At 50.0% G+C, this 22775-nt stretch overlaps 1 protein-coding gene and 1 pseudogene across 1 annotated transcript; one reads left to right on the top strand and one right to left on the bottom strand.

Annotated features, from left to right (window-relative positions):
- Positions 1–985: 985 nt before the first annotated feature.
- Ceacam20 (CEA cell adhesion molecule 20) lies at positions 986–22717 on the bottom strand. The gene is made up of 12 exons (NM_001170324.1): positions 22632–22717; positions 20147–20233; positions 17656–17934; positions 16747–17031; positions 14464–14742; positions 12360–12638; positions 7516–7633; positions 7208–7299; positions 6191–6252; positions 5725–5766; positions 3857–3967; positions 986–1039 (listed from the first exon to the last, which is right to left on the bottom strand). Exons 1-12 carry the CDS (start codon positions 22681–22683, stop codon positions 986–988), a joined length of 1740 nt encoding a protein of 579 aa, NP_001163795.1. The 5' UTR covers positions 22684–22717.
- Sub1-ps1 (SUB1 regulator of transcription, pseudogene 1) lies at positions 10686–11117 on the top strand (annotated as a pseudogene).
- Positions 22718–22775: the final 58 nt, after the last annotated feature.

Here is a 22775-nt window from a genome sequence, read left to right as displayed (position 1 = left end):
AGGACCTCCGGAAGAACAGCCAGTGCTCTTAACCGCTGAGCCATCTCTCCATTATGCAGCCTGCCATTGCTTCTTTTAAAAAGGATGATTTGGTTTTCTTTGTGTACATATGCATTGTGTGTGTGTGTGTGTTTGTGTGCGTGCGTGTGTGTGTGTGTGTGTGTGTGTGTGTGTGTGTGTGTGTGTGTGTGTGTGCTCGAGCATGCATATGCACATGGGGCTCTAAAGAGGACAGAAGCAGACATTGGGTCATCCAGAGCTGGAGTTGACAGGAAGTTGTGAAGCACTGACGTGAGCTCTGGGAGCTGAACTTGGGTCCTCTTGAAGAGCATGTGCACCTTAAGCACTGAGAAGCCTCTCCAGCCCCTTTGTCGCATGTTGTATGTGTGCCACTGGGGTTGGACCCAGACTCAATGCCTGTCAGGCAAGACGCTTGACCACTGAGTTTCTCAGCACACTGAGCTGGGTATGCTGTCATACACCTTTAACCCCAGCAAAGGCAGGGGGCTTCTATGAGTTCACGGCCATCCTGATATACATAGCAAGTTCCAGGTCAACCTGGGCTACGTAGTGAAACCCTGTCTCAAAAAATTGCTTTATCTTTTTTAATCTGTATGTATTCTTGTCTCTGCAGAGGCCAGAGGAGGGTATTGGATCCCTGGAAACTGGAGTTGGAGTAAGTAAGTCTCCATACATGGGTTCCGGGAACTGATCCTGTGTCATTTGGAAGAGCTGCAAGTGATCTTAATGACAGAGCCATCTCTCCAGCCCAGCTCTGTTGCTATAAATGAAGCGTGAGCCCAAAGCTAAGGTTTGGTGGAACTTGTTTGTCTGAGAATCTGATCCAGCCAGGACATCATGAAGTCCACAAAGGTGGCAGGGGATGGCTGGATTCTAATGTGCAGGAATCCACACATCGATGTCATGGAGTTTGTGACCCAGCATGGCAGGTCTAGACCTTCTGGGAGAAGAAACTTGGCGTCCATCAGACTGACGGGTTGATCTTGCAGTAAAGACTTTGGTTCGGATTCAGCAGTGCCTGTGGAACAACGGGAGAAAGTAAGTTCTATCGATGAAGTGTGCACTCCGGTCTACTGGGCTTGTCCTCTGCAGCCCACAGAGCCTGGGGCTCTTGATCCCTATCCCGGACATCCACTCTTTTCCTTACATTATTACAGTCATACTAGTGTCTCTAGGAATGGCCAATGACCCTGCCCACTGTGACAGACAGACTCTAAGGTGGCCCCCGCAATCCCTCACCTCCTGGTCTTAGCACCATTATATAGCTCCATGCCCTGATGAAGAGACCTGGATTTTGCATCTAATGAACAGGGCAACAACCCCAGACGTAGGTGACTGCAAAGATACTGTAATCTATCCCATGAGATTTTCGCTTCTATTCGGCTTTGAACGAAACAAGAAAGATGGGTAGTGGTGGCTGTGCACACTTTTAATCCCAGCACTCAGGAGGCAGAGGCAGGTGGAGCTCTGAGTTTGAGGACAGCATGGTCTACAGAGTGAGTTCCAGGACAGTCAGGAGTATACAGAGAAGCCTCGCCTCAGAAAGAAAGAAAGAAAGAAAGAAAGAAAGAAAGAAAGAAAGAAAGAAAGAAAGAAAGAAAGAAAGAAAGAAAGAAAGGAAGAAGGGAGGGAGGGACGGAGGGAGGGAGGGAGGGAGGGAGGGAGGGAGGAAGGAAGGAAGGAAGGGAGGTGAGGGAGAGAAAGGACTCAGTGTTACAAGATACTCACAGAGAGGGATATAGAAAAAGGTGGAAGGCCACTCGACAGTCAGTAAGAAACCAGGGCCATGCTGGCTTGAAAATGGATGCTCCCCAAGTGGAGCCCCACTTGAAACTCAGCACCTCCATTCCAGCCCTGCGGGAGGCTTGTGTGAATGACACTGACCTACTGACCCACAGAGACTGGGAGATGATGAATGTGTGTTATCCCGAGCTGCACAATCAATGGTGATTCCGCTAGGAAAAACTGATACCGAAAGCACCCCCAGCAGGGCCTCGACATCCTTCAACGTGACACACCCCACCCCATGCCCTCGACCCAGGTGGCTCGTCTCATTCTTCCAGAATACAGCAGATCCTGGGTGGGCTAGACGGACTCTCTCTTGCCCACATGTTAGCCTTCCTTTGACAGCCTTCCTTACAACAAGAAGTAGCACAAGGCTCCACTTTCTCCAAAGATGGATGGGAGAAAGCCTCCTATGGGAGATTTCCAGAAAGAGCTTTTCCCCTTGGATAAAGGGAAATTCCATGGCTCCCTCCTTAAGCTGTGACGGGGATCGGTTTGTGGCCAGGTGGCAATGACAGACACCTTTAATCTCAGCACTTGGGAGGCAGAGGCAGGTGGATCTCTGAATTCGAGGTCAGCCTGGTCTACAGAGAGAGTTCCAAGACAGCCAGGGCTACACAGAGACGCCCTGTCTCAAAACAACAACAACAACAAGGCACAGCTGACGGGAGAGCTCATCAAACTGAAGAAAAGGCCTGCAATAGCATGAGCAGGTCTGACTCTCTCCTAGGGAGCTTGGACTTAGACATACTGAAGCTTATGTGCCCATAGCAACACATACACATCTGCAGCTCCAGTGCTGGGAAGGTCAAGGCAGGAGGACCGCCATAAGTTCTAGACTAGCCTGATATATCTAGAGAGTAGCAGGATAGCCTGGGCTACAGAGTGAGAGCTTGTAACAGGGAAGCAAGATCAAGGAGATGGGAAAGTAGAGTGAGTGAGAAGAGAAAGAAAAGAAGAGAAGGGAAAGGGGTTGGGGATTTGGCTCAGTGGTAGAGCGCTTGCCTAGCAAGCTCAAGGCCCTGGGTTCAGTCTCCAGCTCTGAAAAAAAGAAAAAAGAAAAAAAAAAGAAGAGAAGGGAAAGAAATGTGACAGGGAGCAACTGAGCAGAAGCACACACACATGCACATATGCACACATATGCACACATGCACATATGCACACATGTGCACATAAAAAACTAGATGGAGGGGCTGGGGATTTAGCTCAGTGGTAGAGCGCTTACCTAGGAAGCACAAGGCCCTGGGTTCGGTCCCCAGCTCCGAAAAAAAAAAAAAAACAAAAAACAAAAAAAACTGATGGAATGGAAAATAAAAATCTGGGGTAGAATGAAATGGAAAGACAGAAACAGAAGCTAGGTGTGGTGGGCACACAGGTGCTTTCTAGCACTGGATAGGCTGAGGCAGGAGGATTATGAGTTCAAGGCCAGGGTGAACTATATGGAGAGAAACCTTAGAAAGAAAAGGAGAGAGAGAGAGAGAGAGAGAGAGAGAGAGAGAGAGAGAGAGAGAGAAGAGACAGAGAGAGGGTGGAGTAAGTGGGATGAAGAGTCAGATCTGGAAATGAACTATGTAACAAAGGAAATTAAATGGAATTGGAAACTGTTGTGAGAGCAGCACATGTGTGTACATGTGAACACATGTGTGTTCTTACACACATTTGTACCTGTGCATGTGTGGAACAGGTGTTACGTTGTTCCTCAGGAACCTTCCACCTTGAGTGTTTTGTTTTGGCTTTATTGTTGTTGTTATTTTGTTTTGTTTTTGAGATGGTCTCCCTGGCCTAGACACTGATTCTGCAAGGTTGGCTGGCCAGTGAGCCTCAGGTTCCCTCGGACTTGGCCTCCTCAGCAATGGGATTACAGCACGAGCCTTCATGCTCTTATGTGGGGGTTGGAACTGAGCTATCTCCTCAGTCCCTACACTTGAGAAAATTCTTAAAGAAAACTCTGTTGGGCATTTGTCCTACAGACTCCTCAGCAGAGGACAAAGGGTGCAGGTATCTATCTACCAGAGGCGGGGTGACATCGGAGTACGTGGCATCGGAATACCTCATAATTTGACTCTTTGTTTCTGTTTGGTACTGGGGGGACCAATGGCTGCTTCGGGATACGGGGCAATGGCTTCCTGGGGCCCTCAGGAGCTGCGGAAGGTGGCTTCTTCTGCAAGTAAGTAGAGAAGTCAGGTGAGACCCATATAGTCAAGATGGACCAGATGTCAACCTATACTCCTCAAAGACCCAGAGAAGCCAGGCAGTGGTGGCTTGTGCCTTTAATTTCAGCACTCGGGAGGTCTGGGCAGGTGGATCTCTGTGAGTTTGAGGCCAACCTGGTCTACATAGCAAATTTCAGGACAGCTAGAGCTACATGAGAGACAGACCCTGTGTGAAAAGAGGGAAAGGACATCCACTTCAGAGTTCTACAAAGAACCCCACGTGGAGGAACATCTCTCCCAACCCACTGCTCCTCTATAACATGCCCTCTCCCTCTCCCTCCCCCTCTCCCTCTCCCTCTCCTCCCTCTCCCTCTCCCTCTTCCTCTTCCTCTCCCTCTCCCTCTCCCTGTCCTTCTCCCTCTCCCTCTCCCTCCCCCTCTCCCTCTCCCTGTCCCTCTCCCTGTCCCCCTCCCTCTCCCTCTCCCTCTCTTCCCTCTCCTCCCTCTCCCTCTCCCTCTCCCTCTCTTCCCTCTCCCTCTCCCTCTCTTCCCTCTCCCTCTCCTCCCTCTCCCTGTCCCTCTCCCTCTCCCTCTCCTCCCTCTCCCTCTCCCTCTCCCTCTCCTCCCTCTCCCTCTCCCTCTCCCTGTCCCCCTCCCTCTCCCTCTCCCTCTCCCTGTCCCTCTCCCTCTCCTCCCTCTCCCTGTCCCTGTCCCTCTCCCTCTCCTCCCTCTCCCTCTCCTCCCTCTCCCTCTCCCTCTCCCTCTCCCTCCCTCTCCCTCTCCCTCTCCCTGTCCTTCTCCCTCTCCCTCTCCCTCTCCCTCTCCCTCTCTCTCTCTCCCTCTCCCTCTCCCTCTCCCTCTCCGTCTCTTCCCTCTCCCTCTCCCTCTCCTCCCTCTCCCTCTCCCTCTCCGTCTCTTCCCTCTCCCTCTCCCTCTCCTCCCTCTCCCTGTCCCTCTCCCTCTCCCTCTCCCTCTCCCTGTCCCCCTCCCTCTCCCTCTCCCTCTCCCTCTCCCTCTCCTCCCTCTCCCTGTCCCTCTCCCTCTCCCTCTCCCTCTCCTCCCTCTCCCTCTCCCTCTCCTCCCTCTCCCTCTCTCTCTCTCCCCCTCCCTCTCCCTCTCCCTCTCCCTCTGTCCTTCTCCCTCTCTCCCTCTCCCTCTCCCTCTCTCCCTCTCCCTCTCCCTCTCCCTCTCCCTGTCCTTCTCCCTCTCCCTCTCCCTCTCCCTCTCCTCTCCCTCTCCCTCTCCCTCTCCCTCTCCTCCCTCTCCCTCTCCCTCTCTTCCCTCTCCTCCCTCTCCCTCTCCCTCTCCCTCTCCCTCTCCTCCCTCTCCCTCTCCCTCTCTTCCCTCTCCTCCCTCTCCCCCTCCCTCTCCCTCTCTTCCCTCTCCTCCCTCTCCCTCTCCCTCTCCCTCTCCCTTCCTCCCTCCCCTTCCTTCCTCACTTTTTCTCTTTCTCCTCCCGCCCAGTCATTTTCTCCTCCTAGATCAGCACCTTCCCCTCCTTACTTCCTCCCACCATCATGTTCCTAGCCAGTGCCACTGCACTGCAATCCAGCCCCAAGGCCTGCTGGAAGGAGCAACACAGCAGCCAAGGTCCCCGAATGAGTTATGGATCCCTGAGTGGCCTTGGGCCATGATCCCCCGATCCCTGGAACTGCCCTGCAGTGAGAAAGGTTTAGACTGAATCAACCCTCAGCCCTGATGATCATCAAATCCTCTGGTCACGTCTCTCCCAGTTTCTTTAACTAGATGCAGCAGGTCCAACCTACCTCATAGAAGTGCTCTGGGGAGACAGGTGGCGGAGATGGCATCTGGGGGGAAATGGGTAGGAAAGAAGTCATAGAGGCTCAGAGATAGAGCCCCTGCCCAGAATCCCCCAGTGAGGGGCTGGGGCGTGGCTCAGTGGTAGAGCCCCTGCCTAGAATCCCCCAGTGAGGGGCTGGGGCGTGGCTCAGTGGTAGAGCCCCTGCCTAGAATCCCCCAGTGAGGAGCTGGGGCGTGGCTCAGTGGTAAACGCTAGTCTAGCATGCTTAAGGTTGGGTTCAATCCCTTGCAATACACATATACACATGTAGATATATAGAGAAGGGTGAGAAAGGACAGATAGAAAATGGGGCAAGTGGGGTGGCTATGGCAGCCTCTCATCCTAAGAGGTAGAAACATCCCGCTGAACTGGGGAAGAACCAGACAGAAAGTTTGGGAACAGTGATAGTAGTATTCGAGGAGCTCACCCACCTTTTTACCTCTGTCCTCTCCTTTGGGTTTCAGCATATTGTCATATACAGGCTTTGGTTTGTCTAGAGAAAGCAAACCCCATCCCAGAGCAAAAGTTAGGGTGAGGTATAAGGACAAGGTGCTGTGTTTCCAGAACGTTTCCTTGTCCTCAGGATTTTCTTCCCCATCACGTCTCGGGTGAGACAGACCATTTAGTGTTACGAGGGAGGAGCCAAGTCGTGGCCATGAGTTGTGGGAGGCCTGTCGCGGCCTCAGTCTTTTTCCTTCAAGAAACTGTTTATCCTCTATTAAATGGAGCCAGGACCAAGGCGTATAGTTACTGGCTTGTAGCCCTAGCTGCCCTGGAGACAGAGGCGGGAAGGTTACACGTCAAATCCTTTCTGGGTTACCACACCAAGTTCCAGGCTACACGGGCATCTTGACAGACACTGTTTCAAGATGAAAAGTAATTTATTTTAGTGTGTGTGTGTGTGTGTGTGTGTGTGTGTGTGTGTGTGTGTGTGTATACATATATACATTTTTTGAGACAGGGTCTCTCTGTGTAGCCCTGACAGCAAGTCCTGGAATTCGCTCTGTAGACCAGGCTGGCCTCAAGCTCACAAAGAGCCACTTGCCTCTGCCTCCCGAGTGCTGGGATTAAAGGTGTGTACCACCACCATCCTGCACAAAGTAAAAAAGTTTTAAATGAAAAAGTAGTGGCACACAGCTTTAGTCCCAGAACTGGCTCAGGGAATGTCTAAATTCACTAGGCTGGGTGGAGAGAAGGGAGAAAGGTAGAGAGAGGGGAAGGAGGGGAGGGAGAGAGACAGATAAAGAGAGAGGGAGACGAAGAGAGTGAGAGAAGGGGGGGAGCACACAAGGTTAATGGGAACAGCAGTGCATCTCAGGGAGGACAGAGCTTCCCTGGGACCCGACAGTGACCTGGGACTAAGCCAGGAGGAGAGTCCTGGGCTTCCCATAGCAGCTGCCACCCTGCCCCTCACTCACTGCAAGAGCACAGACTGTGGAGTCACTTACTGGGTCTGGTGGACTCTGGGGTGCTCTGAGTCACAGAGGTGGGTGGCTCGGTATTAGAGGTCGTTGTGTCATTAGCTGATCTCCTGTGGATCCTGAAACAACATATTCCTCATAATCTCACGGGACAGGTTCTGGCCTGTTTCCATAGGTGCTGTCGTGTTCCTTACCCCCATCCCCTTACCTGTCTGCTCTTGGGGAATGACCCATAACGCTCTGAATTCCCAGGGTGCACAGACAGGGTTCAACACCACGGCCAGCAGCCATGTCTCCTTGCCCCTGCTGGCCCTTCCAGATCCCTTACTTCTTACCATCTGTCCTTGGTGCTGTAGAGGAAGTAGCCCAGCCCTATCACCAAAGCAATGGCAGCCAGGATCCCGATAACAATGCCAGCAATGACTCCAGGAGACATAGAGGATGACTGGAGACCTCGGCCAAAGAGAAAAATCGAGACTAAGCGGGGCACACTCTCTTCCTATCCCCAGCCCCATTCTGAGCCTCTGGCTTTATCTTTACTGATCGACGACCTTGTTTCCCAGCCACTGGGACGCAGCAGTTCACAGTGTAAGCAGTATTCTTCCCAAAGCACATTGGCTTGTGTTCAAATCCCCCAACCATGTGATGCTGGGCACACTACTCAACCTCACTGTGTATCAACTATGTCTTCAGTAACACATGAAAAAGAGTGCCTGCTCTCTAGGGTTGCTGGAAAGATTAAAACAGAAGAACCTGCATTAAATAAGTCATGTTCAATACACCTGTAAAGTACCTGGACCAAGAACTGATCAGTACATAAATATGTGGAGGAACTGGTTATATGGATGGATCAAGGCATGGAGTGAAGGTTTTACTGCTCTGAACAGACACCATGACCAAGGCAACTCTTATAAGGACAATATGTGATTGGGGCTGGCTTACACGTTCAGAGGTTCAGTCCATTACCATCAAGGCAGGAGCGTGGCAGCATCCAGGCAGGCCTGGTGCAAGAGGAGCTGAGAGTTCTACATCTTCATCTGGAGGCCACTAGGAGAAGACCAGCTTCTAGGCAGCTAGGATGAGGGTCTTAAAGTCCACACCCACAGGGACACACTCACTCCAACAAAGCAACACTTCCTAGTGCTACTCCCTGGGCCCAGCATATACAAACCATCGCAGTGAGGAAAAGGATTTTGATTACAGAAAACTGGCTGTCCCTCAGGTGAAGCCCTTTGACTCTCTAGGGCAGTGTGACTCTGGGCGGATAAATTCACTCCAGAACCAAATTTTCTCATTGACAAGGGGAAAGTGGTACCCACTACAGAGGAGGATGCTGCAAGGATGAGAAGAGACTGCACCTGGCCGTGCCTGGTGTGGAGCAGGCGACTCCTGATGACCTTAAATCGCTCATCCATTTCCGCCTGAGCCTTTCACAGAAGGATGAGGGCTCAGCGTTCGAGAAAGTGACCCTGGTTTATGGAGTACCAAGATAGATCTTCCTGGGATCTGTCTGCCAGTCTGTCTTTCTTTCTGCTTGTCTGTCTCCACACGTGTGTGTGTGTGTGTGTGTGTGTGTGTGTGTGTGTGTGTGTTAATATATAGTTCTATTTCAAATACATTGCTGCTGATTCACGTCCCCAGCTCCTTGCTGGTGGACACTAGGCAGGCACTCCGTAGCCCAGAAATATCTTAAAATATGGGGAACTTTGCTTCCCAAGCAACTGGGATTATATACCTGTACTAAGTCTCCATTTTTTTAAGTTTAGTTTTTATTATGTTAAAAGTTTATGTGCACACATACATAGCTCTCTCTCTCTCTCTCTCTCTCTCTCTCTCTCTCTCTCTCTGTGTGTGTGTGCGAGTGCGCATGTGTGTGCACACGTGCATGCATGCTTGTGTTTACGTGAGTGCAGGTGTCCTCGGAGGGCAAAAGCATTGAATCTCCATGGATCTGGAGTTGCAGGCTGTTGTGAACCTTCTGATGTGGATGCTGGGAACTGAGGTCAAGTCCTCCATTACAGAAGCCAAAGCCCTTAATTCTGAGCCAGCTCTCCAGCCCATTGAGGTGCTTTTTGCCCAGAATTCTGTTGCAGCAATGAGATAAGTAACCAATATACTAACTCTATAGATCTGTGAGGAAATCAAATGGAATCATGCGTGACATTGCTAGAACATTTGACATACGTGATAGAAGCATGACAAGACATGATGATGATGGTGATAGAAACGAAGATGATGGAGGAAACAGTTGTCTAGGAGATGCTAATCACTGACAGCCTTTGCACACAGTCTCATTTAAGTTCTCATGAAAGTAATCAGGATCACAACTCCTTCCTCTGAGTCTCAGTTTCTCCAATTATCAAACGGTCTTCACCAAAGCAGACGTTTGTTCTGAACACTGAACTGGGTCATTTGGGAAGCTGTGTGGGGTCTTTGGCTTAGAGAGCAACCAAGGACAGTTGCAATGGTTTCAGACACCAGGAACAGGGTTTGAACACTGGGTCTCAATCTCTCCTGTGTGGTGAATATAGTAACAAGCTCATCCCATAACTGACTGACACACGGCACCAAAAAGTATTTGCTCAGCAGTAAAGTCCCTGCCTAGAATCCCCCAGTGAGGGGCTGGGGGCGTGGCTCGGTGGTAGAGCCCCTGCCTAGAATCCCCTAGTGAGGGGCTGGGGGCGTGGCTCAGTGGTAGAGCCCCTGCCTAGAATCCCCCAGTGAGGGGCTGGGGGCGTGGCTCAGTGGTAGAACCCCTGCTTAGAATCCCCCAGTGAGGGGCTGGGGGCGTGGCTCAGTGGTAGAGCCCTGCATAGAATCCCTCAGTGAGGGGCTGGGGGGGGTGGCTCAGTGGTAGAGGACCTGCTTACCACAATTGGCTGGGTAACTATAACAATATGTGTAAACACTTTCATAGACAGTTATTCAGAGGCCCTGCAAGATTGAGTAAATTGCTCTCTAATAAGAGCTGGAGCCAGGATTTGAACCCTCATAAACAGTGACACTATGTTTTCCCATTAAGATCTCAAAACAGGAGGCTAGAGAGACAGCTCAGTAGTTAAGATCACAGGCTGCCCTTCCAGAAGACCAGAGTTCAATTCCCAGTATCCACACAGTGGCTCACAACCATCTGTGAATTCAGTCCCAGGGGATCCACTGTCCTCTTCTGACCCCCATGGGGACCATGCATACATGTGGCACACATACATATATGTAGGCAGATACTCATGGCGGTAGTTCGAATGAAAATGACCACCATAGGCTCACATATTTCAATACTCGGTCCCCACTTAGTGATACTCATTGGGAAGAATTAGGTCTTGTTGGAGGAGGTGTGTCACTGGGGTGGGCTCAGTCCTGCAGATCTGCTGTGACTCTCGGTTACCTCCCCAGCACTGTGCCTGCCTTTGCCATGCTCTCCACCAGGATGGTAATGGACTAAGCCTCCAAACCTGTAAGCCAGCCCCAATTACATGCCTTCCTGGTCTGTAAGAGCTGCCTTGGTTGCAGTCCAGAGCAAGCGAGCGAGCTAGAGGCTGTTGGACGGCTGGAGCGGAGCAATGCCTAAATCAAAGGGACTTGTTTCTCCGAGCTCTTCAGGCAGTGATTCTGACAGGGAAGTTGAAAAAAAGCTAAAGAGGAAAAAGCAAGTTGTTCCGGAGAAACCTGTGAAGAAGCAAAAGCCTGGTGAGAGTTCTAGAGCGCTGCCATCCTCCGAGCAGAGTAGCATCAGCAGAAATGATAACATGGTCCAGAAAGGTGAGGCGTCAGTGTCCGGGGCTTTAAAGGAAAACGTCTAATTGACATTAGAGAATATTGGGTGGACTTGGAAGGCGAAATGAAACCGGAGAAAGAAGGTGTTTCTTTAAACATGAAACAGTGGAGCCAGCTGAAGGAACTGATCTCTGACGTAGATGATGCAGTCAGAAAGCTGTAAAGTCTGAGGCACGTCAAGCCTGCACTGTCATAGCTGTTTTACTCTGTCTTTTCACATTGGCTTGTGATTTCTAAATGTTGTTTTCCACGCTGCTCTATATTTGGATTGCAGAACAATTTATAAGACAAATACTTTTTTTTAACGTGCATTATTAAAATGTTCTAAATGAAAAAAAATTGCCTTGGTCACGGTGTCTCTTCATAGCAATACAATAGTGACTAAGACATGAGAACCAGTAAAATAATTTAATTAATTGATTTTTTAAAAAGATCTGAATTTAGGGGTTGGGGATTTAGCTCAGTGGTAGAGCGCTTGCCTAGCAAACGCAAGGCCCTGGGTTTGGTCCTCAACTCCGAAAAAAAAAAAAAAAAGATCTGAATTTGCTGTGGGTTTGGTTCAATCAGTAAACGGCTTGTCTCCCCAGCACAAGGACCTGTGTTTAATCCTCAGAACCCACATTACAAAAAACCTGGTGGCATGTGTGTATGATCTCAGAGCCAGGGAGTCAGAGCCAGGTGGCCCTGGGGCTCAAACAAGCTCTCCGAGCATATTTGGTTGCTTTCAGGCCAGTGAGAGACCCTGCCTGAAAAAAATAAGGCAGATGATCCCTGCAGAACAGCACCTGAGGTTGACCTCTGACCTCCACACATGTGCACATGCATCTGCACACTCATGAACCTACACGCATGTGCAGTACACACACACACACACACACACACACACACACACACACACACACACACACACACACTAGTCTAGGGCCAGCTTGGGCTACACAGAGAGAACCTGTCACAAAATAAGTAGTATGAGACTGCATGACTTGCTCAGTGGTTACCGGCACGCACTCTTTTTGAAGAGGTCCCAATCTAGGTCTGGCAGCTCATAACTGCCTACATGTCCAGCTTCAGGCAGTCTGACGCCCTCTTCTGGCCGCTGGGAGCATGTGCACTTATATGCACGTACCCACAGAGACACACATCCATATAACGTTTTAAGAAACAGCACAAACTCATTCACAGGTAAGAAAAAAATAAGAGTCAAATAACTCACAGAAGTTGCTGGAAGACACACTAGAAAATATAGGCTGTTTGGGCATGACGTGCCAGGATTCTGTGACTCTGGACTGGAAATCTAGCAAGCCGCTGTCACACTTCAGGCCATGATATAAGAGAGGCAGGTGGCTAGAGCCACTTGGGGACAAACCAAGTGGATTCCAGACAGAAGGAGCATTGAGCAACTCACCCACCACCGTGACCAGGACAGAGGCGGATCGGGTCAGGCCGGTGACATTGTTGGAGCTTGTGCAGCTGTAAATGCCCTGATGCTCCTGCCTCAGTGCCTCGATGTTCAGTTGATCGCCAGCAAACACCTGGGAGGAGTGCTCATGGGTCCAGTGATACCTGGCACCTGGTTTGGAGTCAGCCCAGCAATGCAGGGTCAGGCTGGAGTTGAGCGTTGCCTCGATGGTGTTGACCACTCCAGACGCTGACCCCTGGGTGATGTCCACTTGGTCAGGGCCATCTGCAAAGTCACACATCATGAGTCTCCAATGCCACAGGCAAAATTATGGTTGTTTTTTTTTAAATTTTCTGTTTTCTTTCTTTCTTTTTTGCTCTTTTGCTTGTGTTTTGCTTTGGGGGTTTTTGTTACTGTCATTGTTCTTTTGGTACTTTTCGATTTTGTTTGTTTGTTTGTTCTTTGAGACAGGATTTCTCTGTGTAGCTCTGGCTGTTCTGGAACTCATTCTGTAGACCAGGCTGGCCTCTAACTCAGAGAGATCCACCTGCCTCTGCCTCCTGAGTGCTGGGATTAAAGGTTGCACCACCACTGCCTGGAAGTCTTGGTTTCTTGTTGGTTTTCGTTTGTTTTGTGACAGCCTCAAGTAGCAAAGGCTATTCTCTTTTTTTTTTTTTTTGGAGCTGGGGACCGAACCCAGGGCCTTGCGCTTCCTAGGCAAGCGCTCTACCACTGAGCTAAATCCCCAACCCCGCAAAGGCTATTCTCAAACTCCATCTTTAGCCAAGAATGACCGTGAACTCCTTGAATACGGGATTGTTGCCACATACAACCACAGGTGACTTAGCTTTCTCCTTGGTTTGAACTAAAGGAATTCCAACTTTCACTTGGAAAATGCGGACTCTCCTGGGCTTTGTGATTTTGTTTTGTCTTAAATATTTTTGTTTGTTTGTTTGTTTTTTTGTTTATTGTTAAGGTCTCTCTGTGTAGCCCTGGCTACTCTGGAACTCACTATGTAGACCATGACGGTCTCGAACTCGCAGCAATCCTCCTGCCTCTGCTTCCAGAGTGCTGGGATTAAAGGCAGGTGCCACCTCGCCCAGCTTTGACTTTTGTTTGAAATTGTGGGTACGCACGTGTTCACATATGGGTGTGTGTAGGTTGATGCCATTGTCTCCCTTATCTATTTTATCAGCCTATACCTCTGACTCTGTGGTGAGGAACATGTGTGTAGTGCAACATGTATGTGGAGGATGACTTGCAGGAGCTGGTTGTCTCCTTTCCGTTCTGTGGGTCCTGAGGATTGAACTCATGTTGTCAGGCTTTGGGGCAAGCACCTTTACAGCCTGAGTCATCATGCTGGCCCTTGTTTCTCTCTTTAGGCTCTATCTCCTACACTACAAGTTGTATAATGCCTGAGTCGGCTCTGTCCAGCCCCCAGATTCATGCCTCACATGCCAAAGGGCTTAAAGTTCAGTGGTTCTCAACCTCCCCAACCCTGCAACCCTTACTGCTCCTCATGCCATGGTGACCCCATCACCACCACCAGTACCACCGTAAAACTATGTCGTTGTTACTTCATAATGGTGATTTTGCTTCTGGTATGAATCATGGTGTAAGTTTTTGGAGATAGAGAATTGCCAAAGGCCTGGAGACTTACAGGGTGAGAATCACGGGGTGATGGGCAGAACAATTCAAAGGTATGGCTTTCTTTCCCCCTCCTCTTTTCCTTTCTTCTCTTTTCTTTGTTGTTGCTTTTATGTGTTTACTTTTTTCAGATCATTGCTGACCTCCAATTTGTAATCCTCCTGTCTCAGCCTCCCATGTGCTGGGCACCATTGTGCCCAGAAAGAATTGACTCCTAGGGGTTGGGGATTTAGCTCAGTGGTAGAGCGCTTGCCTAGCAAACGCAAGGCCCTGGGTTCGGTCCCCAGCTCCGAAAAAAAGAAAAGGAAAAAAAAAAAAGAATTGACTCCTTAAAGAGGCAGGTATTGGGAAAAGGAAGGGAGGAAAGGAGAGAGGGAGGGAAGGAAGGAGGGAGGGAGGGAGGGAGGGAGGGAGGGAGGGAGGGAGGGAGGGAGGAAGAAGAGACCCAGACTCCCCCACTCACAGTTGATGGTGAGCTCCAGGGGGACACTGCGTGCCTGGCTACCCCAGTTCCACACCTCACACTCATAGGGCCCAGAATCGTCTCTCTGAAGGCCATGGATGGTCAGGGTTCTGTTTTGGGATGACAATGTCAGGTGCTCACTAGGCATGAGCGGCTGACCCCTCAGATACCAATGGACACCAACCCTCTGGTGGCTGGTTTTGCAGGTCAGCATCACAGAGGTGGCGTTCTCCACAAGGGCCAAGGTTGGGGACTCGATATACGGTGCAGTCACTTTTTCTGGAAACACAGAGATAAAGGGTCAGGGTTCACGAAGGATTCCTAAGACTCCTACATTGCCAGAGGTGGCGCAGGCCTTTAATCTCAGCGCTTGAAGAGGCAGGCGCATCTCTGTGAGTTCAAGGCCAGCCTGATCGGCATAGCAAGTTACAGGTCAGCTAGGCTATATGGTGACCATGGGTCAAACCAAAAAAACAAAACCACTGAGTTTTCCAGGGGGTGATGGGCAGAGCAACACACGTGAGCATTTGTGTGTTGGGGACTGGACCACAGAGCTTGTGTGTGGATGAGGGGGTATGCGTGACAATGATGCAGGAATGTTATGTGTTTTGTGTGGGAGAAGAGTCTGTGGAATTGGGGTGTGTTTACGGGAATTGTTGATTTTGTGCCTGCTCTGTGTGCTGTGCCGTGTGTGTATTATGACTGTGAATTGTGTGAATTGTATGATATGCAATATCACAGATATGGAACACACACATCTTGTATCTGAGTGTGTCTTCCATATCTGTGATATTGCATATGTTATGGTACATATTGAGTGCTCCTCACAAGTTTTATTGGAGACTGCCAAATATGTGTGGTGTGTATATGTATGTCGCCTGGATCTATCTTTTTTTTTGTTGTGGTTGTTTGTTTTGTAGTGTCAGGGACTCGACCTAGAGACTCCTAAATTCTAAACAAGTGCTTTTCCACTGAGCCACGCCCCCAGCCCCTCACTGGGGGATTCTAGGCAGGGGCTCTACCACTGAGCCACGCCCCCAGCCCCTCACTGGGGATTCTAGGCAGGGGCTCTACCACTGAGCCACACCCCCAGCCTCTCACTGGGGGATTCTAGGCAGGGGCTCTACCACTGAGCCACGCCCCCAGCCCCTCACTGGGGGATTCTAGGCAGAGGCTCTACCACTGAGCCACACCCCCAGCCCCTCACTGGGGGATTCTAGGCAGGGGCTCTACCACTGAGCCACGCCCCCAGCCCCTCACTGGGGGATTCTAGGCAGAGGCTCTACCACTGAGCCACACCCCCAGCCCCTCACTGGGGGATTCTAGGCAGGGGCTCTACCACTGAGCCACGCCCCCAGCCCCTCACTGGGGGACTGTAAACAGTCATTTACTAAAGAGCATTCAACTCAGTGGTATTCTAGAACAGGGCCTCATCAAGTTACACACACTGGCCTTGAATTCACTATGTAGCCTTGAAGTTATTTGGATTTTTTGTTTGTTTGTTTGTTTGTTTGTTTGTTTTGTTCTATTTGTTTTAATTTGGGTGGTGAGATGGCCCAGTGGGTACGGCTCAGTGTAGGCCTTTGATAAGCTTGCTCTGTATTTTGTCGTGAGTGTGTGTGTGTGTGTGTGTGTGTTATGTATTTGTGTCTTCTATGACTGTTATATGCCTGAGGTATGTGTATGTATGGTGTTGCTATGTGTATGTGATATATAAAAGTTGTATGTGCCCATTGTATATGTGAGAGTGGCCTGTGCTTATAAACGGTCTTCTGGTGTATATGGAGTGAGGGTTGTGTTAGTTTTCCTGTGTAGACACACATCCCCTTCCTATTCAAAGAATCAAATCATGGGTACCCACAGAGAGCTACGAAGGCCTGGAATATGTGCCAAGCTGGCGTTGTGTCCTTCTCTGAGATAGGAGCCATGTCACGTGGAAAATCATCCAACCTCTGGTTCTTCCTCAAATACTGAGGTGGGACTGGAGTTTCAGCTTTTACTTGAGATTGTAACGATTACCACTGACTGTTTCTTTTTCTTTTTTTTTTTTTTTTCGGGGCTGGGGACCGAACCCAGGGCCTTGCGCTTCCTAGGCAAGCGCTCTACCACTGAGCTAAATCCCCAACCCCATGACTGTTTCTTTAAAACATCACCAAGACTCCGTACCCATCCAGGTAATCAAAGAGTTCCCCTAAAATCCCAGACTAAGTCTATGGTCCCACGCAAAACCTCAGCTTCTGATCCCTTAAAGAAGCAACAGCGAAACCAGGAACTAACACTCACCGAGCACTTGGACTTTGACAACACCTAGACGAGATGAGTTGGTGACAGTGTTGGACACCAGGCACCTGTACATGCCCTCCTGTTCCCTGGATATGGCGGGGATCGTGAGTTGTCCTGTGATGGGGGGGGGCTGGATGGAGTCAGTGGGGAGATACCAGGTGTAGGTGGGAGCAGGGTAAGACTGTGTTTCCACCCAGAAGTTCACGGTGTTGCCTTCCATCACCTCAACCACGTCCCCAGTGGCTACTCCTGAGTCCAGCTTGATTGACACAGGGTCAGGACCATCTGAAAGGGTGGGAACAAGCGTGGCAGGGGCATTAGAATCAGCAACAGATCACTTATGGAAGAATACTGTAGGTACTGCTTTCTTTTCCCTTTAGTTACAAGGGGGACATGGATTTGATAGAGGTGGGATCCTAAGGAAGTGGGATTCTGATGGGGGTGGCATCTGATGGGGGTGGGATCTGATGGGGGTGGGATTCTGAGGAGTGGGATCTGATGGAGATGGGATCTGATGGAGGAAATGGGGATCTGATGGAGGAGGGATCTGATGAAGGTGGGAATCTGATGGAGGAGGGATCTGATGGAGGAAACAGGAATCTGATGGAGGAGGGATCTCATGGAGGTGGGTTTATTATAGGCATACTGTTTAAAAACTCAGGTTTTAATTCACAACACTGGCTATTTCAGATGGAATCCTGATGTGAATATCAGTTTCCCACTTGAAGCCTACATTTGTTTTCTTTCCTGTGGGGTTTGGTTGGGATCAAATCCGGGGCTCACTTGTGCTAGACAAGGACTCTAATTCTCGACTGCACTCTCACTCCTTAAATCCTCTCTGGGCCAGCATTTTACGGCCTGAGAAAGTGCAGGGCCAGGGAAACAGGTGAAAGAACCGGGAAGACTCACAGTTCACCTCCAGCAAGGTGTCGTCACTTCTGCCAACCTCAAAGCCGGACTGCACTTCACACAGGTAAGAGCCCGAGTCCTCCCGCTGAACGACGAGGACGGTGAGGTTCTTGTTATCTGCAGACAGCTTCATGCGCTCGTTCAACACGAGCAGAGAGTTGTTGAAGACCCAGTGGATGGTGGCGTTAACAGCATTAGTGGCACAGTAGAAGTCTGCCATGTCCCTCTGCTCTGTGACAACACGCTGACGGACTGTGAGGATGGGCTTGGCCAGTGAAGCTTCGAGAGCAAGGGCAAAGGGTGATGGCGGCAGGCAGAGACACAGAAGAACAAGACAGTCACTAAAGAGTACGAGGTGTATCTGAAAAGAGCTACAGTGTACTGATATAAATAAAATAAATAAATCTTTTTTTTTTTTTCCAAAAAAGTTGTTTTTCAAGTGTGGAACTGTAGGCAATTCCTGTGGAGGCCAGGAGAGGGCGCTAGATTACGTTGGCGCAGAAGTTAACAGGGGCTGTGCAGGTGATAGGAACTGAATTCATGTCCTCTGCAGGAGTAGCAAGTGCTCCTAATGCTGACCCATCTCTCCACCCCTAGGGATAAACGTTTGCATCCTCCTTCTGATCTCTGTGCATCATCAAATGGGACTGTGTAAGTGGTACAGAGGGTGTGGGACATGACAGGGGCATCAGGGTAGCTCCCATAGATCCTGGCCCTCAGCTACTGGTGCTAGCTGAGAGGTTGCGAGATTGGGTGGGTGGAGGTGAATCCCTGGGAGAGTTATTTTAAGGCGTATAGATTGGCCTCCCTTCCAGAATTGTCTCTGGTCTACTACGGTGTGAGAAGCAGCTGCCATCTGACACTCCTGCCTTCAGCCCTTCTCACATCGATGGGCTGGATCTCCCTCCACGATGAGCTGAATTAAGTCCTTCCTCCCTTCATTTGCTATGGTCACAAGGAAAGTAACAGAGGCTGGAGAGATAGCTCAGTGGTTAGGAGCACCTGCCGCCCTTGCAGAGGACCTGAGTTCAATTCCCAGTACCCACATTGGGCAGCTCACGACCCCCTGGAACTCCAGTGCCAGGGGCTCTGATGCCCTGTTCTGGACACCACAGTTGGACACACACACATAAGCAAGCCCCAAGTAAATGCTTTATTTTAGTCAGGCATGGTGGTGTACGCCTTTGATCCCTGCACTCAGAAGGCTGAGGCAGGCTGATCTCTGTGAGTTTGATGCTAGCCTGGTCTACAAAACAAGTCCAAGACCGCCAGAGCTATGCAGAGAAACCCTGTCTCAAGCAAATAAATAAATAAGTAAATAAACAAACAAACAAACAAACAAACAAACAAATCTTTATTTTTTTTTCCGGAGCTGGGGACCAAACCCAGGGCCTTATGGTTGCTAGGCAAGCGCTCTACCACTGAGCTAAATCCCCAACCCCCTATTATTTTATTTTTAATATAAGAGTTAGTCGTGGTGTCTCTTCACAGCAATGGAATGGTGACTAAGACACTCCCTAGGGCTCTTTTGGTTATGGTGTTCTATTTCAGCATTAGAAAGCCTAACCAAGATAGAAATTAGTGCCAGGTGTTCAGATATTGCTGTGATGAACCTGTCCATGTTTTGGTGGAGAACTGTGGAAAGTTCTGGAACTTTGGGCTAGAAAAGCCACTGAGTGCTCAGAGTTTAGTAACTGCTTGAGGAACTTTGATGATTCTGAGAGCAGGGAACACTGTACGCCTGACTGGTGAAGTCTCCCAGGGGAGAGTCTATCGGGGTCACTCCATGTTTCCAATTAGGAACCACAAACAAGAAACCTTTGCTTTGCTGGGACAATGGGCACTGGTCAACTGGGGTTGAAGAATCTGCTGTGGTTAAAAAGAGACCAGCATTGTTGAGGTAAAGCCTTCTGGGATGTTTCCTTAGGGTCAGAACACTGGATCTGTTGTCTGGAGGGGTCTGAGGCTGCATCTCACGCTGGCAGCTGGACTTGGTCAGAGTCACCCAGGTGGCGCCGGTTTCAAAGGCATGATGACACTGTAGAGAGCACTTGAGCCTTGGCAACTGTGCAGCAGGGCTGGAGTCCCCTGATGCTAGTACCATGGAATGACTGCCAAGTTCACTAACAACCGTGGGGTGGAGCTGGCCTGAGCCCAGGAGATGTGCTATGTGTGTGGTGCCAAGCCCTTTGGAGCCTAGGAGGTCAGGACCAGAAGTCTGATGTTGAGCTTTACACTGTTGGATTTACTATTAATATGCTATCTTGGGGACAAATGGAAAAGGAAAGGTTCTGGTTGAATAGTGATGGGTTTGTGTGTCAAGTTAACAAGGGGTTATTTGTGCTAGCTAGTTTTATCCAGGCCAAAGAAGCCCTCACTATGACACTCTGTGAAGACAGATACATGATGGAGATCTCAATCTCTGTGCTCACAAATCACTCAATCTGTCATGAATCAGGGGCTTCTGGGCAGAGGGCCCAAGATACCATACCTCTCTCCATCTGGGTGTTGCTAAGCAGCTCAGCATGGTCGGTGAACTGGGCAGCAGCTAGGGGGTTCCATGTGGTCAGAAGGGAGGCTGGAAGGAAAGAGAAGAGAGACAATGAGGGAAGGGAGATAAAATAATGTGGCTGATTACAGTCTTTACAAGTAGAGAAGATCACACACAGCATTGCTGGCCTACAATCCCAGGACTCAGGTGTCAGATGCAGGAGGATCGCATGTTTGAAGCCAGCCTGCCACCCATGTAGTAAGCCTCTGTCTCGAAACAAAAACAAAACAAAACAAAACAAACAGCAACAAAATGAAGCCTAGCACGATGGTGCATGTCTTTAATCCCAGCTCTCACAAGACAGAAGCAGTCGGATCTCTGTGAGTTCAAGGCCACCCTGGTCTGCAGAATGAGATCCAGGGCAGCCAGGGCTGCACAGCGAAACCCTATGTTTTCAAAAACATATATATATATATATATATATATATATATATATATATCATATATAAACATATATGTTTCCTAAACACCCCCAGTGAGGGACTGGTGGAGTGGCTCAGTGGTAGAGCCCCTGCCTAGAATCCCCCAGTGAGGGGCTGGGGGTGTGGCTCAGTGGTAGAGCCCCTGCCTAGAATCCCCCAGTGAGGGGCTGGGGGCATGGCTCAGTGGTAGAGCCCCTGCCTAGAATCCCCCAGTGAGGGGCTGGGGGTGTGGCTCAGTGGTAGAGCTCCTGCCTAGAATCCCCCCAGTGAGGGGTTGGGGCTATGGCTAGGTAGTGGAGCACTTTCTTAGCACCCACAAGTCCCTAGGTTTGATTCTTAAAGACACAAACACAGTAACTCCTCATTAGCCCTTAGTCATACTGATGTTCAGGCCTTGCTCATGTCCGTACTACTCTGCCTCCAATGCACTTACAGGTCAGGGCCACAGGTCCAGAGGGTTCCCATCCCAGCTTTGTTTCCTATTCAGCCTGGTGATGCTCTCTCTAAGTCTCACTTGCCCCTCTTGTCAATGGGAGTAAGGACAGTTCCAGTCTCTCCTAAGGACTGAAGGAAGCCACAGGGGTCAATGAACCAAAAGAGGACCTTGTCCCCATTCTGCCTGGATGGGAAAGAACCTCCTATAGAGAAAGTCCCCCGCCTGTCCTGCTTCCTTCTCTTGTCCTGACTTTGATCCTCACTGGAAGGAAGCAAACTTCACGGTGACATCTATGCACACAACTGATAACTTAGCCTCTCAGGAGGACCTGGAATCTGTCCAACCTTCACATCAGCCATAAAGCTCTGACCCAGAGAGGGGTACATCAGACTCGGGGCCACACAGCAAGGCTGAGCTGAGCCCTCATCTCTGCGGAGAACCAATCGCAAAAATCACAAAAATATCCCGTCACCTTCAAGCGCTTTGCTTTATTAAAATACTCTAGTAAACCCCAACATGTGTGTGCAAGCGAATGCATGTGTGCGCGCGTGTTTGTTTATCTCTCTCTCTCTCTCTCTCCCTCCCTCTCCCTCCCTCCCTCCCTCCCCCATTCTCCCCCTTCTTCCCTTACCTCTTTGAGGCAAGGTCTCTCCCTGAATCTGGAGGTCACATTTTTTTGGCAACCAAAGAACTACAGAGACCCTTCCACGTTTATCCCACTGCGGAGGTTACAGGCTTGCAGGAGCCCATGTCTGGCTTGTTACACGGTGCTGGGACCAGAGCTCGGGTCTTCAAAGCTGTGCAAGTGCTCTTAACTCCGGGGCCATCTCTGCCACCCCTTTCATCTCGGATGCTCATTAGATTTGAATTTCACACCCACCCCACAGTGATGTGCGGACCATGGGGACATCCCTGTCTACACATGCCCATTTATCTGTCTAGTGGGGTCCTTCCTTTCTCCCACCCCTGCCTGATTCCCTTCTCTTCCCCCCTGCCCCCGTTTTTCTTCAGTTTTCCTGCTGTCTCTTTGTCCTTTGTCTCCCCTGTCCCCTCCTCTATTGACTCAGTCTCTCCCTGGTTTTGTCCCTGGTACAGACTCCACTATCTCTGTCTCCTTCCCTCCCCTGTCCTCTGTCTCTCCCTCCCTTTCCTCCTCTCTCCCTCCCCTTCTTTTTCTCCCTCTTCTCTGTCTCCCTCCCTCCCCTCCCCTCCGCTCCTTCCCTTTCTCCCCTTCTCCCTCCCTCTCCCCTCTCTCCCTCCCTATTCTCTTCTCTCTCTCTCTCTCTCTCTCTCTCTCTCTCTCTCTCTCCTTCCCATCCTTTTTCCTCCTTCACTATCTCTCCCTCTCTCTTTTATCATTTCTACAAGAGAGAAAGATAATTTCTCTGTTTTTTTTTCTTAATGTCTTTGATGTCTGGTTTATTTCTACCTTGTCTCTCTTTCTGTGTGTCTCTTTCACACACCACACACACACACACACACACACACACACACACACACACACACACACACGCAACCTCCAGCCACCCAACCAATCCAGCAAAGTCTGTCTGCAGGACAGACTCACCTGAGAGGAGGATCGCTGTCCACGGGCAGTCGTGGAAGCCAGCAGGCCCCATGAGTCCTGGCACCTGGCCTCAGTGTACTGGGCAGTCCCTCTCCCGGCTGACACGCACAGCCTGTTGCACAATGCACAGTGTAGACAAGTGCC

Source organism: Rattus norvegicus, chromosome 1 (genome assembly GCF_021556685.1).
Source record: "Rattus norvegicus strain SHRSP/BbbUtx chromosome 1, alternate assembly SHRSP_T2T, whole genome shotgun sequence".
Lineage (NCBI taxonomy): Eukaryota > Metazoa > Chordata > Mammalia > Rodentia > Muridae > Rattus > Rattus norvegicus.
This window is presented reverse-complemented; position numbering and strand designations above follow the sequence as displayed.

Bases quoted from the DNA above. Each gene is read 5' to 3' on its own strand.
- Ceacam20 (NM_001170324.1), bottom strand. From the start codon at position 22,683: ATGGGGCCTGCTGGCTTCCACGACTGCCCGTGGACAGCGATCCTCCTC. The intron at 12,639-14,463 runs GTGAGTGGGGGA...GTGACTTTGCAG, and splicing joins CCTGGAGCTCACCATCAACT to ATGGCCCTGACCAAGTGGAC. The intron at 3,968-5,724 runs GTAGGTTGGACC...ACTTACTTGCAG, and splicing joins CCCCAGAGCACTTCTATGAG to AAGAAGCCACCTTCCGCAGC.